The sequence below is a fragment of the Alternaria conjuncta genome, assembly GCF_024043145.1.
Source record: "Alternaria conjuncta strain BMP 0040 chromosome Unknown scaffold_14, whole genome shotgun sequence".
Classification (NCBI taxonomy): Eukaryota; Fungi; Ascomycota; class Dothideomycetes; order Pleosporales; family Pleosporaceae; genus Alternaria; species Alternaria conjuncta.
Genome location: NW_026250103.1, coordinates 230,398 through 250,371, shown reverse-complemented (window position 1 = coordinate 250,371; position 19,974 = coordinate 230,398). Strand labels below are relative to the sequence as shown.

General features: G+C 34.2%; 3 protein-coding genes across 3 annotated transcripts; 2 read left to right on the top strand and 1 right to left on the bottom strand.

The window, feature by feature from the left end:
- Nucleotides 1-1,114: 1,114 nt before the first annotated feature.
- J4E85_008698 (uncharacterized protein) lies at nt 1,115-2,620 on the top strand (the record flags this gene model as incomplete). The annotated part of the gene is made up of 1 exon (XM_051472922.1): nt 1,115-2,620. The coding sequence occupies one exon, from the start codon at nt 1,115-1,117 to the stop codon at nt 2,618-2,620; it is 1,506 nt and encodes a 501-aa protein (XP_051323142.1).
- Nucleotides 2,621-3,616: 996 nt separating this feature from the next.
- On the top strand, nt 3,617-5,712 carry J4E85_008697 (uncharacterized protein; the record flags this gene model as incomplete). Its single annotated transcript, XM_051472921.1, has 4 exons — nt 3,617-4,197; nt 4,253-4,419; nt 4,471-4,722; nt 4,784-5,712. 4 exons carry the CDS (start codon nt 3,617-3,619, stop codon nt 5,710-5,712), a joined length of 1,929 nt encoding a protein of 642 aa, XP_051323141.1.
- A 12,739-nt stretch (nt 5,713-18,451) lies between these two features.
- J4E85_008696 (uncharacterized protein) lies at nt 18,452-19,921 on the bottom strand (the record flags this gene model as incomplete). The annotated part of the gene is made up of 1 exon (XM_051472920.1): nt 18,452-19,921. The coding sequence occupies one exon, from the start codon at nt 19,919-19,921 to the stop codon at nt 18,452-18,454; it is 1,470 nt and encodes a 489-aa protein (XP_051323140.1).
- Nucleotides 19,922-19,974: the final 53 nt, after the last annotated feature.

Sequence of the window (19,974 nt, the reverse complement as noted above, 5' to 3'; positions counted from 1 at the left end):
CCCTTGGTGGCCGCGGTCAGCGAAGCGATTTCGAGCAGGTTTTGTTCAAGACTTATACGCCCTGCAGGGATATAAAGATATGTGGTATACTGGATACGCTTGGGGAGCGCAATACAGCTCAACTGTTTGGGCATTTACCGACACAGTTCTCGAGAGACTCATAAAGGATATGAAGAGCGGGACCTGATCCATTGCTTCGGTGCGTATGCAATTGGATAAAGATGAATTATCTCTGCTGTGGCTTGTCGTCTCGGTGAAGTTTGAGAAATCTCATGGTCTTGAATGCTGAGCGCGCTAGAAATTTACACAAGCCTCGTAGATACGACAATACCATTGTTGTCCTAGCACACATGGTCTGCTCTCTACTACAGCGTTGATCAGAGCCCTTTAGGTTTGGGAAAAGGTTAATCAATGCCAACGCGCTATCCTAATGCCAATATATATGATGAATGACCACGATGCGAACATTCATGTGTCTAGTGCTAAAGCTCTGCGTATACCCGCGATCGATGTGGTGTCCCAGCGACGATCGGTGCGTGTAGTCACGGAAGCATGCGGATACAGCGCCCTGTCAGCAAAAGAGTCAATCCCCAATTCCTTTGTATCTCAAACTTTAGTCGTGTTCGCGATATCTGAAATAGCGTACGCTATCTTGAGCACGACGAACACGTCATATGTGCTGAACAGTCACGTTGAAGACGGAAACGGAACACGATCACTGCCGCCGCCAAATCGGCGTCGTCATTATACACCCAGCCAAAGTACGCCCCAAAATCATTGCTACCGGATTATTACGAGACGAGTGCGAATGGACCAGCGCTACAACTCAAACGCGCAGACACTGGAGGAACAAGGAAAGTGATGACGCTGGGGTCGGTCACCACCGGCAGTTCGGTGCGTGATTGGATGGACCCGCCGGGTTCCTGCAGCAGTCCCCGTCGGCTTCGGGCTGGCCCACCTTGCTCTTTGTGCTCTCCTGTTTGCATCAACACCAACGTGTTATCACCACTGACCTCAATTCCACTGGAAATACATCATCCCAATATCGTTTGCATCTAACTCGTGCACATCGTCATTCACCCTGCCTTCCCTGCCAACGCAAGTCGCATGCGAGATGGTCAGCCCCCGGAATCGCCGGATTCTTCGTGAGAAGTCCGAGAGCGAGAAGGAGTGTGTTGGAGCTCCTCAAATATCTCCTCGCAAACGACCGCTAGTTGTGGACGACTCCGATTCGGGATCTGACGACGTTTCACCCCCAACAACACACAAAAGAGTGCGTCGCGTGGTCCTGGACGACGACGACGATGAAGAAGACAACGAGAGCGATCCGTCCAATCTTCCAGCTACATCTCAGCCACCAGAGAAGGGCAGAGATCACGAGTTACTTTTGAGCAGCCTTGCAGCAAGCCAGAAAGCATCCCCATCTCAGCTGCCAACTCTACCTGCCGAAGTCCTTTTAACGGTCCTTGACAACGCCGACCCAGCGGACATCTTGGACCACCGGCTCGTATGCAAAGCCTTCAAAGAGGCGATTGACACATCTGTGCTTTATTATCACATCCAACGTGTGGAGTTGATCGGCTATCTCGGACCGAAAGAATGTCAACTCATGGAGCAACTCAATGCGCAAGATTACTGGGACTTGGCATTTGTCCACGCGACTTTCGAACGTCTAGACGAGCGCGTGGGCAACCAAGCCGTATGGGATCCACAAAATGCGTACTTTCGCATCAAGGAGTCCTGGTATGACACGTTTGTCCGCAGTGTCGGCGAGATTGAACCCGACAATCCGTGGTGGCACCATACCGTACAATGTCTTGATTTACGAAAGCCATCTTCAGTACACGGGCAGCTACGTTGGTGTGTCAAAGTAGGCCCAACGGTTGTGGATTTTGGCATGGCAGACGAGCAAGACGTGGATATTGAACTGGTGGAGCGCGAAGACGAAGACACCATCATTGTCCGGGTTACGAATTGGAAGCGTATGCTGAAGAATGTCTTTCGAGAAGAACGAGCTCTGAACCTGTTACTCAAAGACACCGAAGAAGACGAATTTACATACAGCCATCTAGAGGACGGCCTTCGAGACATGCGACGTAAGCGCTATCGTTCGAAGTTGAATCCACGTAACAATAAACACGGTAGAGACATTTGGAAGATGGACAACATGACCCCATTATGGGGCAAATACTCTTCGATGACCGTTATCCGGGACTACGAAGATGTGGAACTTGCCGAGCGCAATGCCGCTCAAACCCTCATGCTCTTGCGAAGAGAAGCTTCAATGTCATCTCGGGAACGAGATGCATTGTACACAATGAAAGAGGAAAGAGCTATAATGCACAGGGAAGTGGCGGAGGTCGACGAGCAATTCAAGAGATGGCAGGAGAGCTTGCTCGGGTTACCAAATCTAAGCCTAGGTCGTATGGAAATCGATCATGACGTTGATCCCAATCCGATGACTTGGTCCAAGGAAGTCGTGGATCGCGAGAGCCAGAACCTGATAAGGTGGAAAGCTCAGAAGCAAACCATCGCGCATATCAAAGCCTACCTAGATGCTACAAACGCCGCAGCCACCTTAGCCGAGGACGACTTCGATGACGAAGACGAAGACTTCTGAGCATTCGCCATGCTGTGACACAGCAACCATACCTCTGTCCACGGCCATGCCGCCCTATCGCTCTGCGTCCACGCCTCATACATGGAACCCGTGCAGCTAAGCCTGTTCTGTATAGTCGCATGCATCGACAAAATTGCAGAATGGGTTGTCGGTTGGTGCTGATTGTGTGTTTGCGCCAAGCCGGCTCAAGTGTCCAGGACTCCAGGTGGTGCTCGGCCCCACCTCGACAGCCACCAGGGAGGCCCTTTCCACCACCATGTGCACGGCAATCCTTCCTAGACATTGCGCGAGCCCCGCGCGATAAGACCTGTTCGCATACCATGTACCATCAAATGGTGCTCTAGCGCATTTCTGCAGGCATATCTTGTCAAGATTGCAAACGCCGGATGAAGCTATGTCGACCGAGGATGGGGCGGAAAGTGCGGACATCGCAGTAGCTTCTCTATATATAGTGAGGATGCTTGCCAATGATGCGGATCAGGCTCGGAGTATGGACACCGAGAGGTGAATTCAATCTAGAGCTTCTGCATGGTCTTGCCGATCATATACTACGCTTGCTCCACGAGGCACTCTTGGCTGATCTGCCATGAACATACTGCGCCGCCACCTTGCTTATCGCCAACATCCTCCATTGTTTCCAAGACAATCAGTGCCTAATACAAGGGCCTCGCATGTGGCAGGTAATCTTTGCAGCGTGACTGGCGAATAAGAACCAGTACGCCTGCACCACAAAGCTGCATCGATGTGGCACTGTGTGAGCTGAACCCCAAACGTGGGCATGGCGGGATAAGCTTACCATTTCTTGAGAGCGGGTTGTCTGTGCTTATCACGCTTGGAAGGAGCGGCCCTATACAGCGGCTGACCAAAGCGGAAATCCCTTATATATTCATAGATATCTAGGTTACTCAGACCTGAGCATTTCGCCGCATTGTGAAACACTGCAATTAGGGCTCATCTTCGGGTACCACCTGCTTCAGCCTCAGCCTCAGCCTCGCGATGGCGTACCAGCAACTACCCAAATTACAGCACAACGTGGAAGTGACGCCGGTCAACGAGGACTACACTCCGCCTTCGTCCACCCTGCAAAACTATGAAGAGATACGAGACTTCGATTTCAGCCCCACGAGTCCACGTTCGACTGTTAAATCACCTTCTATCAAGAAGCATGTAACGCATTGGAGTTCGTCTACCAACAGCACGGCTGTGACGTCGTCGGAGGTATGTAGCACAAAGTCTGACAGCAAGGCTGGCGCGTCCCGTGCGCGGTCTTGGGCTTTCGAGATCATGGCTGTCGCAATCGGGCTGGGTGCTGTCGCTGCCATTGTCGGCGTGGTAGCCAAATACAACGGACACGCATTGCCAGACTGGCCTTATAGCATAACTCTGAACGCTCTCATTGCCCTGTTGGCTACTTTTGCAAACGCTGCAATGTCGGTTTGCCTGTCGAGTGGACTATCACAGGCGAAATGGATCCGTTTCAAGCAGACATCGGCTCCATTATCTGACATGGAGGCCTTCGATGACGCTAGCCGTGGTTCGTGGGGCTCTATCAAACTGCTGGCGACTGCCAGAGGAGGGTACGTTTCTCAGCTCAAGACATGGTTGACAGATGACTGATGAATGCTTGATCAGGTTTCTCGGGTCTTTCGGCGCTATCGTCGCTGTTATAGGTCTCGCCCTTGGACCTTTCGCGCAGCAGATCGCAACCTACAAAATCCGTAACGTGGAAAGTGACTTTGGCGCCATCATGCCTAGAGCTCTCAACTTCACCCCTGCGTTACCGGGTAACACCAGCACGAGTAAGTAGCATCAAGCGCATTTCGATATCATTCGTTGACGTAGGTTTCTAGCGGGTTTCGTGCCAATCCTCCCACTTAAAGCCGCAGTCTACAACGGCTTGTTCGCGGAGAACAATAGACCTGCTGCGTCACTACCATTCAAGTGCCAGAGTGGTACTTGCACCTGGGAACCCTTCGAGACGCTGGCTATTTGCCATGAGTGCACAGACATCACTCCGCTCATGACGCGCTACTGTCCACCTGAATTGGGTGCATCGCCAAACATGTCCTCATGCGGATGGCAAGTCCCACAAGGAGCTCATCGTAAGTTTCGCATGTGCAAATTGTAAATTGGCGGGTAACTATTGCTTACACTGTTGTTTAGTCAACACGAGCTCCGATGTATTCAGTATGACATCCTTCATCCCGTCGGCGTATGGCGACATGCCCCACTCCACGATAATCCGACTCATCTTCATGGGTACAGAGCTTCAAGATACACCCAACGCTCTGAACCCTTGGGCATCACAATGCAGCCTGCAAGCATGTGCAAACACGCTGTCCGCATCGGTCACAAACGGTACGCACCAAGAGAATGTCACGCACTCTGTTCTCAATCACACTGTCATCGACATGAGCTCCCCCGATCCTGCCGCCGACTACGGTGTTTACATCACTGGCAAGTCCGATGATACTGCGTACTTGCTTGGCATGGAAGCGCTTTTGAGCATACGCGGATGGTTTAGTGCGATCTTTACCAACGGCTCCGCCACCCGTACAACTAGCGATTTCACCCGAAGTGTCACGGACCCAGACCGTGCCGTAGTTGTCAATCTCACAGTCGGCATCTCATCAGGCGAGACTTTCTTCGACACGGATATTGTCACCGCTTTCTACTGGAACTACTACGAGTACGCCGATGGACTCAATATGCTTATGAGCGATTTGGCCGTATCGATGACAACCGCTTTTCGCGGCTTCAATGGCGCTGTGGATACCAACGGCAAATCGATAACGGTAGAGTCCTATGTCCACATCCGATGGGGTTTTGCTGTGTTACCGATCGCGGCTGTCGTGGCCACTCTGATCTTCTTGCTCGCGACGATGACGATGACGCATACGTCTGGTACGCAAGTGTGGAAAAGCAGTGCGCTTGTGCCGTTGTTACACGGCTTGGATCATCATACTAAGGAGAGGTTCGGTACTAAAGACAGTTTGCCAGCTCAGAAGAGACAGGCAAGAGCGGTAAAGGTCAAATTATTTACTGATAATCGGGATAGCACAATGCTCGGAGCAGAGAAGGCTGCATGCTAGTTTGAAAGGCGATGGTGATCATGCTTCGATAGGCAAAACAACACCTCACTCAATACAATCTTTGGGTTATACCCTACTTTCGCGATCAATATCCTTGCTCTTCCCCCCCTCGCTACTGATGTCACTTTCCGTGTCGCTGAGCAATCCATCCTAAGTATTATTATCGACGCTACTATTAAAGAAGCGATTACATGCTAGAGTAGGTGCTCCTAGGCTAGTGCTAGTCTATATAGTTAGATTCTTCTATATATTTAATATATTACTTCTATACTTAAATAAGTTATAAGCCTAGCGCTCTATAACATTACTATCTACCTTATACCTCTTTATTATACCTCTACATTATCTTATATTATGCTCTATTCTAGTTATTATTATTACTAAGAAGCTACTAGTTAGTTAAACTAAAATACGTTACTACTATAGTATATTCTAGCTTCTACTTTATACTACACTATAGTTCTATATATATAATTCTATATAATTATAATATAAACCTCTTTATACGTTATAATCTACTAGAGTAATATTACTACTACTACTAAATATAGCTACTACTTTTAACTTTAAGCTTAACCTCTTATCTCTACCTAAGCTTACTTTACGTAGTAAGAACTATATAAAGTAGCGTAATAGCTAGACTATAGCTTTTAGATATATATTACTTTTTAATATTATAAGTAGTAAGAAGTTATAATCTACTACTAATATAGAGAGTAAAGCCTAGAACTCTTAAAATAATAAAGCTCTTATTATAATTTTAAGTTCTATCTACTTAGACCTTACTCTTAATATTATATTTTATAATACTATAGTAGAAGTCTAGAAGTTTCTAGCTAGTTACTTTAACTAAGATACTAGTAATATATTTATATAACTCTTCTACCTTCTAATAAACCTATACTATTATAATAGTAATAACTTTTACTTTTATATTAATACCTTCTATTTACTATAGATAAAAATAGCTAAGTAATATTTAGGCTCTAGTTATAAGATTACTTAGTCTATACTACTAATCTTTACTTCTAATAATATTAAGAGTTTATTTTTCTTAATTACCTTTTTAGATACTATAGATTATATTATTAATAACTTTAGTATATAAGAGCTTACTTTCTTTACTACTATTAAGCTAAAGCTTCTTAATCTAGCTAAGAAACATATACTTAATATTAACTTAGCTACCTATACTATAATAAGATTATAGTAGAATAATAATAAGTAACTATAAAAGTCTACTACTTTATTCTTTTAGTCTAAGCCTAACTTAAGTTAGCTACTTTTCTAATTAAACGTAAGCTTCTTAAATAAATATACCTAGTACTAAAAGTATAACTATACCTTTATTAGTTATATCTTTATAGACTACTATTATCTAAGAGAATATAAGAAATATAATAAGAAGAAGGCCTCTAATTAAAATACAAAACTAAGTAAAAAGGTAAAAAGTAATAAGGCTTCTAAGTCTATTACTATCTCTAATAAAGATAACTTAGATATAAAAATTAATACTTTTATAGTATCTATTAAAATAATTAATTCTTATAGTAAGTAATTATAAGAGGTTAGTGTATATATTAATACTCTCTCTACTAGTAGCTCTTTCTTAAATACTTAGCTTTTTAATTCTAGTACTTCTTGCTATATATCTAGAAATATTAATAACTTTATTTCTTTTTAACTAGTAAAAGAGATAATTACTATTACTAGATAATAGAGAATACTAATTAATAGATAAGACACTATTTAACTAACCTACGTTCTCTCTAATAGTTTAACTTAGATTTTAAAACTAATAAACGTTCTTTTTAGTAAGAAACTTAGATCTACTTATCTTTTTAGCTAGCTCTATATCTAAAATAAAAGATATAAAATCTAAGCTAAAAGTAATAATTTCTATCTTACTAAGTCTAATAAAAGCTATACTCTCTAGGCTATATACTAGTATAGCTTAATAGAGATCTAGACTATTAATTCTAAGCTTCTAGAATCTATACCTTAGTTTATATAGTTATTATTTACTTTATACTAAGAGTTCTACTATACTATTAGTTACTTTTAGATCTATAACTTTAAGAAGCTCTACTAAGATTTTAAATCTATACTAAAGCGTCTAGATAATTTCTACTATAATAACTACTAATCTACTAAGTCTACTTATTAGAAGTCTAAGAAACGTATAGCTAAAGCTATTTATTCTTTTAAGAACGTCTACTCTAATCTCTCTAAAAAGTTTAGCTATCTTTTAATATCTAGATTTTAGTACTTTCTAACCTTTATTAATAAGGCTACTTACTACTCTTAGGTCTACTTTATTAAGACTAAGTCTAAGACTACTTAGATTATTTAAAACTTTATTACTTTTGTAAAGCTATAATATAAAACTAATATCTAATAATTTATAACTAACTATAGTAGTAAGTATATATCTAAAAATCTTAAAGCTAAGTTTAATAGTCTTAGTATTATCTACTACTTAACTCTATCTTATAGCTATAAATTAAATAGTCTAGTAGAGTAGTTTAACTAGATAATTATTATATTAGCTTAAGCTATAATATCTAAGAACTAGCTTCTCTTTCTCTAGCCTAAAGTAATAGCTACTACTATCTTTCTAAAGAATATTACTCTGTATAGCGCTCTATCTAATATACTATATTACTAGCTAATAAGAAAGAAGCCTTTAGTTAAATATCTTTATCTATTTAGTTAATTAATGTACGTCTACGTTCTAGTTAAGACTAGATTACTAGGTACTAAACTCTACTACTATATAAAGCTAGGTATTTTTATTAGCTATAGTAAATCTATTAAAGCGTAACGTGTTTATATTCTAGACTACTATATTATTTTTAAATCTTAGAATACTAACTTTAGACTTTAGATTCTACTTTCTACTATGTTTACTTCTACTTAGAAGCTTAATACTTAGATAGCTATATTAGATAATAACTCTCTAAGAGAGAATAAAGTAAACCTAAGTAGACTACTACTAATATAACTAAAGAAGATAATAGCTTAGCCTTAGATATCTATATCTTTATCTTTATCTAGCTCTTTCTAAACCTATAAAAGCACTTTTAGATAACTATAGTAAGCGCCTAAAACTACTACTTTATTAGCTTTACTTATAAGATGTTGTATTATACTTTCTTCTCTCTTCTTACTTATTATAATACACTTAGATTAGATAGTTAAACCTATAGATAAAATAAAGAATACTTAGAGAAATATAGCTTTAGATATATAAGTAATACTATTAAACTTATTAAGTGTCTAGAATACTATCTATACTTTTAGACTTATAGCTCTAGATATTCTATAGTTATATCTTAAAGTCTAGTAATCTATACACTAGCTATAATAGAAATAAGCTATAGATAATAAGCTTACTACTTATAAAGCTACTAGAACCTAGAAAGATACTAATAAATACGTAAATTAAGTTATTAGTTCTTGCTAGGTATATAATATTAAGCTTAACTAGAATAGAAATCTAATAAAGTTTAAGATAAGAGTAGTTACTTAGAGCTTCTTATAACGCCTTAGCTATAATTACTTTAATATCTACTTACTAGTTATCTACTATAATACTTTATAAATACTTATATATATAGCTATTCTACTTAACTAGAAGATTTACTAAATTAATTTTAATACTACTTACCTAAATAGAGTTCTTAAGAAAGTTATCTTTATATATTCTCTCTCTAGCTATATAACTAAGAACTTATACTTAAGGCTACGTAAAGCTTTTTATAGCCTTAAACAATCTAGTTAAAAATAGTAGTATACACTTAGTAAAGAACTTACAAAATTAGAATTTTAGTAGATAAAGTTTAATCTTTGCATTTTTATAAGCTTTATATCTTAGCTACTTATTATTACTATATACGTTAATAATCTACTACTTCTAGAATATAATTAGCGTATCTAGAACTTTAAATCTATTATTACTACTAAGTTTAAATATAAGAATCTTAGAGTTACTTACTACTTTTTAGAAATTAAAATTAACTAGTATAATAACTAAATTATACTTAGCTAACTCTTATATATTTATAAAGTTCTTTAGCGCTTTAAGATGTTATTCTTTAATAGATAGAAAACCTCTCTTAATCTAAACTTAATCTCTACTTACTCTTTAGCTAACTTTACTATTAACCTAATTAATAAAAAGTATTACTAGTTCTACTAGTAACTTATAGAATCTAGTAACTACCTTATTATTAGTACTAGGCCTAACCTAGCTTATACTAATATACTACTTAAGATATATAATTCTAATTCTATAAATTTACACTACTATATTATACTTTAGTTATTATAATATATCTAATATTCTAAGAATTATATTCTTATCTTTAAGCGTCTAAATCTAATACTAGTAATTTAAGAAGTTAAGATCTACTATAATATATCTTAGAGATTAGATTCTAATAATACTAAATTCTTCTATAGATATATTCTCTAGATTAATAAAAGTATAATTTTATAGTTTTCTAAGTATTAAGCGTTTATTACTAAATCTACTTATAAAGCTAAGTATATAGTATACTTCTACGCTACTACTTATCTAGTTTAGACTTATTATATATATAATAGTTTAGTTTCTTAGGCGTTAGGCCTACGTTAGCCTAATAACTTATAGTATATATATTTAACCTCTAAGTACTTCTTCTAAGCCTTACTATAATAATATTATAATTTAATATAATATTAACTATCTAATCTTTATAAAACTCTTATACATTATTATAGTTAATAGAACTATATAGTAGTCTAGCGCAATAGGCTAGTTACTTTTTTATAGATTTTGTAATACGTTATACTATATTCTTAAACCTTCTATTATTACCTAGCGCTACTAGCGCCTATAGTACCTTCTCTAAGACTTTTACTATATCTAAATAGATAGTAATCTCTAGCTCTAAGAATGCTTTTAGCGTTAGTGTCTCTTCTACTCTATTCTTTCTTAAGTCTACTACTATATTAGTTACACGTAGTGCTAATTAGTTCTAGTTCTAGTTCTACACTACGCTATTCTAATAGACATCTAGGTTTACTATTTTTAGTTCTCTTTTCTTTAGCTAGTTATAGTAACTTTTATACTTAACTAGTAGCGCTAACCTCTATAAGAGTAGTCTACCTAACGTTCTTAGCTTCTTCTAGAATAACTTATAAGCTAACTTAAATATCTAAGTCTATCTACTTAACTTTAATAATAAGCTCTCTAATAGTAAGATTAATACTACTACTATCTATTACTATAAAGACTCTATTAACTCTATAGTAGCCTCTAAGCCTAAGAGTAGTAAGAGTATTATCTTTAGTAATCTTTTTAATATTACTAAAAACTATAGTAAGGCTAGTAATAAAAACGCTATCTAATACTATCTTAATTAGCTATATTATAGCTTTCTTTCTAGTGCGCTTACGTATATCTATAGTAGTAGCTTTTATATCTCTAAGACTACTACTACTATTAACTAGTAGTATACTTAGAGCTCTTTCTCTCTTCTACTAATTTCTATAAACTTATATTAACCTCTATCTCTAGAAGAGAAGACTATCTATAAGCGCAAGTTTATTAGTAGTAGTAACTATAGTAGTAATAATAGTAGTAGTAATAATAATACTAGTAGCGCTAACTTTAGCGGCGTTAACCTTCTTAGCAGCGTTAACCTTAGTAGTGTTAACCTTAGCAGCGTTAATCTTAGTAGCGCTAACTTCTCTAATAGTAATAAGAATATATATTTTAATAACACTTACTAGCTATAATAACGTAAGGTTACTAGCTTTATATAGTCTAAGACTAACTAGACTAAAGGTAAACGCTCTATTCTTAGCGCCTATAAGCTTAATAAAGATAGTAACTCTATATATATTAGTAACTTAGATAAGGTTATATTAGAGAAATAAAAATATATAGACCTTAACTACGTTATCTATATAATTAAATACTACTTTAATACTATTTATCTTCTTAATAAAGATCTTACTATTACTTATAATAAGATATAGTAAGTTAGAGAAGACCTAGTTAATAAGTGTAATATAAACTACTTCTTCTATATTAAGGTAGCTAACGCTCTTAAGTTAGCTAAAGACTTATATAATTTTCTTATCTAGTCTAATAGTAAGTGTACTAGTCTAATAAAGTAAGTGTAATAGATTTAAAGTAAATCTTATTAGTTCTTCTAGAAATAAAAGTAGCGTATTACTAATACTTTTTAATATATAGATAAGGCTATAAAGTATAAAAATACTTATAAAGCTACTTATAATATAGAGTATAAGAAGTATACTACTACGCTTTAAGAAATTACTTACCTTACTAACTTTATCTATACTACCTAACTAGTAGGCTTAGATCTAGATAATTCTAAGTCTAGCGATAACTCTAATAGTTCTTTTAACGCTTCTTACTCTAGTTATAGATAAGCTTCTTAATAAGACTATAAGCTAGCTCTATTACTAGCTCTATTAACTATTATAGTAGTATTAGCTATTTCTATTAGTTATTACTTTAAATAGTCTAAGCTAGCTATCTTTACTAGTAGCGTTAGTATAAAGCTAAATAACTATTATAAATAGAAGCTTAATATAAAGAGCTAGTTCTAAGCCTTTATAACTATATATAATAGTAATAATACTCTATAACTTAATTACCTTTGCATACGCGTTACTAGTAATATCTAAGCTATAGTATAAGATAGTTAGCTAGTTAATAATAAAGAATTTACGTCTATCTAATAGGTTTAGAATATTCTAGACTTAGTCTATAGTTATCTAAACTACTATTTAGTAGTATATATCTTCTATAATAAAGAGACCTAAATAAAGTTAGATAAGAATATTAGTGCTTTTCTTACTTACTTTAAGACTAGTGTTACTACTCTTAAGTAGAATAATAAAAAAAAAATTCTTTATATCTATAAAAAGCTACTTACCTATTAGCGTACTTATATTAAGTATATTATAGACTATAAGGTCTACACTAAAAACTTTAAAGCTTTTAGTAAGAAGCTCTAACGCCTTAAGTAGATAAACGCTGCACTTTACCTAAAGACTACTATATTAACTTCTTACGCTAGTAATACTAGTAGTAGTAGTAGTAGTAGTAGTAGAGGTAGAGAAAGTAACTATAGCTATAATAACGCTATTATAGTAGTGCCTAGCTCTAGTAATAGTAGACTTTATAATATTATTACTAAAGCGTACTCTAGTTATAAACTTATTAACACCTAGATTCTACGTAATATAGAATAATACTATAAGTGTACTAAAGCTAGCTATAAGTCTAATAACTCTAACGCTTTTTATAAGAACTTATAGTTACTTATATTTATAGGCTATTTTAAAAAAGTTCTTACTACTCTTAATAAAGCCTATTATATTACTAGTATATCTATTTCTAAGGTATTAGTCTAGGTTAACGTAGTTAACACCTAGCTTCTTTTATCTTTACCTAAGCTAACTTTACCTAGTGTAGAAAACTACTAGTTTTTAGTAATTATTACCTCTAGAGACCTCTATAGTATAAGCTTATTACACTATCTATTTTTATTAAGTCTAATATTACTTTAATTACTCTATCTTTTTATGTTTCTTTTCTATATATAGAAGACTATAATAAAAATCTAAACTTTATCTTAAAAGCTATCTAGAACTATATTACTTTTCTAAAATAAGCTACCTAAGATAAGATCTATATATCTTCTATTATAGCTACTACTATTTATAGTAACTTATACTAACTTTTAGTAGATAAATAACTAGTCTTTAAAGAAATAATATCTTCTCTTTATACTTTTTTACCTTTATAATACACTAAACTTATAAATAACTTTAGATATACTTCTCTCTTTATTAATAAAGCTTATATATACGCGTACTATTATATACTTATCTTTCTTTCTAATCTAGCTACTTTTAAGCTTACTAATAGTACTAAGATTGCAAAGATAATATATATAATATAGGTTATAATAACTTTTAATAACTATATAGAGTAGGTAATAGTATATATTATAAAGCTTTTTAGTATATAAATAATTTTAGAAATACTCTAGTTCTAAGTTTACTAACCTTAGATTAATTAGAAAATAATATTTTTTGTATTCTTCTCTAACTACTACTTACATTAATATATCTTAAACTATAAGCTTTATCTTACTTAAAGTAGTTACTATAGAAAATATATTCTAAATATAAGCACTACTTACTATTCTAAAGTACTTTTACTTCTTAATATTACTATAATATTTAGCTATGTTATAGCTACTTCTATCTCTTATAGAGAAGACACACTTATTATAATAATAGAGAAGGTCTATTACCTAGCTATAATAAGTAATAATAAATAGTAAGATAAATAATACCTATAGACTATAGAAGCTAAGATACTACTTAAGAACTTTAAGAAGTTTTAGAATAAAATAAAGTAACTATTACTAAGTAAGAAAGAGATTCTTATAAAGCTGCCTAAGGTTCTTTACCTAATATTCTATAGCTTTAACTCTAAGATAGCTAAGAAGATACTACTTAACTACTATAATGTTAACTATAAGATTAAGCTTTAGTTAGACTCTAATATAAAATAGCTGCCTAAGTTTTTTTTATAATAACTATAGCCTTTCTTCTATAATAAAGCCTAAGTAGTAAAGCTTTATATTAATAATATACTTTAAAAGAGTTATATTAAATAAGTAACTTTAGAATAAACAGCTCTACTTCTTATTATTAAAAAGTCTAGTAAAGAAATCTAGATTTATGTTAATTATTATAAGCTTAATACTTACACTATTAAGAACTATAATACTTCTCTACTTATTTAGAATATATTAGCCTATCTTTTAAAGGTAAAGTACTTCTCTAAAGTTAATATTATTACTACTTTTAATAAGATTTATATTAAGAAAGAGTATAAGTATTTCTTAGTATTTATTACGCTTTATAGACTATATTAGTATACTATAATACTATTTAGTATATATAATAGTTCTACTATATTTTAAGTATATATTAATAATATACTTTATAAGTACTTAAATAAATTCTATATAGTATATTTAGATAACGTTATTATTTTTAGTAAGACTCTAAAGAAATATAAAGACTACTTACTACGTATTATTACTTATCTAGCAGACGCTAGACTTTCTATAAATATCTTAAAGTCTAAGTTTATAAAGTTAGAGGTAAAGTTTCTAGATCTTATTATTACTTCTAAAGGTATTAAAATAGATCTAGAGAAGATTTAGATAGTATAAAAGTAGAAGCTACTCTAGACGCTAAAGAACGTATAAGCTTTTCTAGAGTTTACTAACTTTTATTAATACTTTATTTATAGGTTCTCTAACCTTATAAAGCTTCTTACTTATCTAATATAAGGTAACTTTAAGAACTTTTATATAACTCTAGAGGCTTCTAGAGCTTTTACTACATTAAAAAAAGCTTTTTATAGTAATATTATACTTACTTATTTTAACTTTAATCTTAAGTATATTCTTAAAACTAACGCTTTTAACTACGTTTATATAGTAATCTTTTTCTAGATATAGTAAAATAGTAGTATATAACTAGTAGCTTATATATCTAAAAAGATAATACTAACTAAGTATAACTATAAGATCTATAATAAGAAGCTATTAGCTATTATATATATATTTAAAGAATAGCGTCTTAAGCTTACTAGCGTTAATAATATAGTATAAATTCTTATAGATTACTATAGTCTAGAGTACTTCTATATAAAACGCTACTTAAATTATTATTAAGCTTACTAGTCTAAGTTCTTAGAGAAATTTAACTTTTATATTACTTACTAACCTAGTAAGTAAGGCACTAAGCCTAATAGTCTTATCTATTACACTAGAGACTTACTATAAAATATATATAATAATAGAGTTTAACACTAATACTAGGTTATTCTTAGAAATTACTAGTAGAATAGTAGTAGTTACGTAGTAGTGCGTTTAGCTAGTATCTATCTAGAGAATAATAAATATAATATTCTTTTACTTCTTACTATACTTTATAAAACTAATAAAAGCTCTACCTTATTTACGTGTCTATTAGGTCTTACTAAGTTCTTCTTAAAGAATAAAGCTAATCTCTATAACGCACTTATAGAAGCTAATAAGATAAGCTTAAAGAATATTATTACTTAGCTCTATAAGTTTAATAGACGCTTTATAGCTATTTAGTAGGCTTTTAAAGCTAGTAATTACTATATCTTTTACTATCTAATTATTAAAGGCCTACGCCTTAAACTTAGTAATTTAGAAGCTAGTAATAAAAGATAGCTCTTTTTTTATAATAACTAATTACTAGTGCTCTTTAGTAAGAAGCTTTATATAAGAGTTATTAAGTATATCTATAATAGCCTCTCTAGAGAATATAGTAGATAGATAACTATCTATTAGTAAGTTAGTAAGTAGTACTATTAGTAAGGTATAACTAATACTATAGCGTAATTTATAAATAGCTATATAATATGTTATTATTTTAAAGTTAATTATAGTATAAAATATAAATTACTCTACCTACTATTTGTTTCTAAAAAGTACTAGAAGAATATTTCTATTAACTTTATTACACCTTTGCTATTATTATAGTAGTATAGCTACTTATACTAATATATTATAGTTATTATAGACTACCTTTCTAAAAAGAAAAAGTTTATTACTATAAAAAACTTTAAAGTCTCTACTATAGTAGATAAGTTTATAAAGTATATATAGAGAAAGAAAAAGTACTTATATACGCTTATTTCTAACTAAGACTACTAGTTTATATCTATATTTTAGTAATAACTCTATAAACGCGTTAGTATAGTACCTAAGCTATCTACGTCTTACTATCTAGAAATAGATAGCTAAACTAAGAATATAAACGCTAACTTAAAGTAATACTTATACTTCTATATTAACTATCTCTAAATAAACTAAACGTAGCTACTTTCTCTTATAGAGTTTAAAGCTAACTCTATAGTTAGCGCTATAACTAGAGTTTTTCTATTCTAGGCTATAAAGAGCTATTAATTAAGATCTAGACTTAAACTCTTTTATATTTAACTCTATACTATAATACTATAAACCTACGCTATAGATACGCTAGTAACGCGTATTAATAATATATAATACTTTCTCTATAAGAAGCTTCTCTAGTTCTATAAAAAGATGCGTAAGTTTACTAATATAAACTATTACTTTATACCTAAGTTTAAAGTAAGTAACTAAGTAATACTTAATGCCTATTATATTAAGATAGAAAGGCCTATTAAGTTACTTAATTATAAAAACCTTAGCCTATACTAAATTACTTAAGTAATTAATTATATAGCTTATAAATTAGATTTTCTTTAGAACTTATAAAGTTTCTTTTCTACTTTCTATCTATAGCTACTATAGCTCTATAAGAATAATACTTTCTTAAGTTAGCTATATACTAGTAATATTAATTCTCTAGAAGTCTATCTTACTAATAAGAGCCTTATAGAGTATATTATTACTTAAGTTCTAGACTTTTATATATAGTATAATATTATTAATCTATATACGCGCTATTAAGAGTATCTATAGTATATAGTTAAGTAAGTAAGTAATAATTAAAGTAATAACTAGTAGCTATATTATAACCTTTATAGATATAAGAAGTTTATTTATAACTATTATAAGTAGAACTCTAGTAAGCTAGAGCCTTATAATATATTCTACGCGTATAATAATAATAAAAAGCTTATTATTACTATACTCTAGCTACTAGACTTTGTATACTTAAAAAAAACTAGCTAGTTATTTAAAGACTTATTTAGCTATAATACTTCTATAGCCTACTAAGCTAATTATAATATATATCTTTACCTAACTTTAACTTTTATAGCTACTATAGGCTATAAGGTAGTTTACTACTCTACTTATAACCTATTAGCCTTACCTAGTCTAGAGTTCTCTGTATAGATATTCTAGTTTACTAAAGGCTTTACTACTTATTACTTCTTACTAATATTCTCTTCTACGCTTTTTATTCTTTACTCTACTTTTTCTTTATTATACTTTCTACTATTCTACGTTCTTAGCTTATAGTTATAGACGTTGTAGAATAGGCTCTTAGACATATTAATACTATCTTAGATAGGTTATAGTAATAGATTCTCTCTTTTATTTACTTAGTTAGAACTTTAAGCGCTTTTAGAGAAGAATATATAATAGTTTAGTTTCTTAGGCGTTAGGCCTACGTTAGCCTAATAACTTATAGTATATATATTTAACTCTTAAGTACTTTTTCTAAGCCTTACTATAATAATATTATAATTTAATATAATATTAACTATCTAATCTCTGTAAGACTCTTATAATACACTCTTAGAGCTCTTTAAATCTTTACTAAGCTTTAAGTTTATTCTTATAAGTAATAATTAAGCTACTATTATTCTAGTAAAGAACTAATAGATCTCTATACGCTTAAAATATATTACTATTTATTACTACTTTATAAGAGAGAAGTATTTTAAGAGAGAATTTAAGATTAAGTATATTAGTTTTATATCTAACGTTACTAATATTTATATAAAGAAACTACTACTACCTCTATTAAAGAGTATAAAAGATATAATAAGCTTATACTAATATATTATATAACTAAGAAGAACTATTAAAGAAGCAATTATATGCTAGAGTAAGTGCTTCTAGGCTAGTGCTAGTCTATATAGTTAGATTCTTCCGTATATTTAATGCATCACTTCTACACTCGAACAGCTACTCCTGTCGTCTTCTCTTCCAACGTCCTTGTCTACCTTGACGTTTACGAACAACATCCATAATCCGATGTCGTAGGTGATCCTACAGATACTCGTAGCCACGAAGGCCACCCAGAAGTTATCGCTACCGGAGAGGAAGCCGGTGATTGATGGCCCAACGCTCATGGCCAACGTGCGCAGCATACTAGTGATGCCCATGACACCCGTACGCTCTTCAGGCTTCACGACTGCTGCAATGAAAGCTGTACGCGGTGCTTGATCCATGCTATTGAGGGAAGCTCGGAATAGCAGCAGGCCCACTGTCCAACCGACTTTTGAAGGTAATGGGATGAAGCCGCTGGCGATCGATGATGGGAGGTGGGTGAAGACCATGGTGTTGATGAGACCTATGCGTTTGGCCAATGGTCCGGCGAAGATAGCCCCAACTGCGCAGAGAAACTGCGAAGCCGAGGTAATATCCCCAAGCGTAGACTTTGAGACGTGGAACTTTTGGTCGACGTAGTAGTTCATCAAGGAGTAAGGTGTCATGCCGTCTGCCAGACTGTCAACAGCTAAGAGGATCCAGAGCTTGTACATGACGGATCGTGTACTCTGCGAGATCTGACTAAAGTAGCTTGCCTTCTTTTGCGATGGCGGATTCCTGACACCCGCTGGTCTTCCTACGTGCTCGCGGTCTTGGTCGAAACCGTCCGTGGTGCTGGGCGTCATCGCCTCCAGTAGCACTTCTTCCTCTTCGCCATGGCCCCCACCACGTCCTCGCTCTTGCATCTCCGCCCGCTTCTCACCTGCAGCCTCGCATCTGCTACTCAAACCCAGACAAAGGATGCTCCCAAGCACTCCGAAGGCTGCATAGCCCCAGAACAGGGCATGGTATGCCTTGGTCACATTACCGCTGCTCTTCTCGAGAGCATTTACCGTTCTCCCTGCGACTTCTGCGCCAATGGCCCCTGCCAATGTTGTCGCTGTGACATACCACGAGAGTACATCGCTTCTTGTTGTCTCGTCTGTTAGGCCACTCAACATGCTCTCCTCGACAGCCCTAAAAGGACCACAGTCAGCACCGGTGACAGAAATGATGCCGAACACCGCCGCAACCAAAAGAATGAAGAAGTTCTCCGACAGGGCAAATGCGACGCCTGAACAAGCCATCATCACACTGCCCATGAAAAGAATCTTTCTCCTGCCTATTTTGTCCGCTACGAGAGTGAGCAGCAATGACAATAGGACATCTCCAAGCAATGTCAATGTCATGAAGACCCCAATCCTCGAATCCGGAAATTTGAGCGAGGAGAAGAAGAGGGCGAGAATCAGCGACGGAATGCCGGCCGTGAACATTCTCAACGATCGCAGTGTGATGATGATGTATGCATCTCGTCCAGTCGCGTTGAGTGATGTGATGCCGAGAAATCCAGCGATCCGCGATATCGCCGTGGGAGCCATGGTGGCAATGTTGGACTGTGCCGCGTGTTGGATCAGAGAGCGCGGGTTGACGT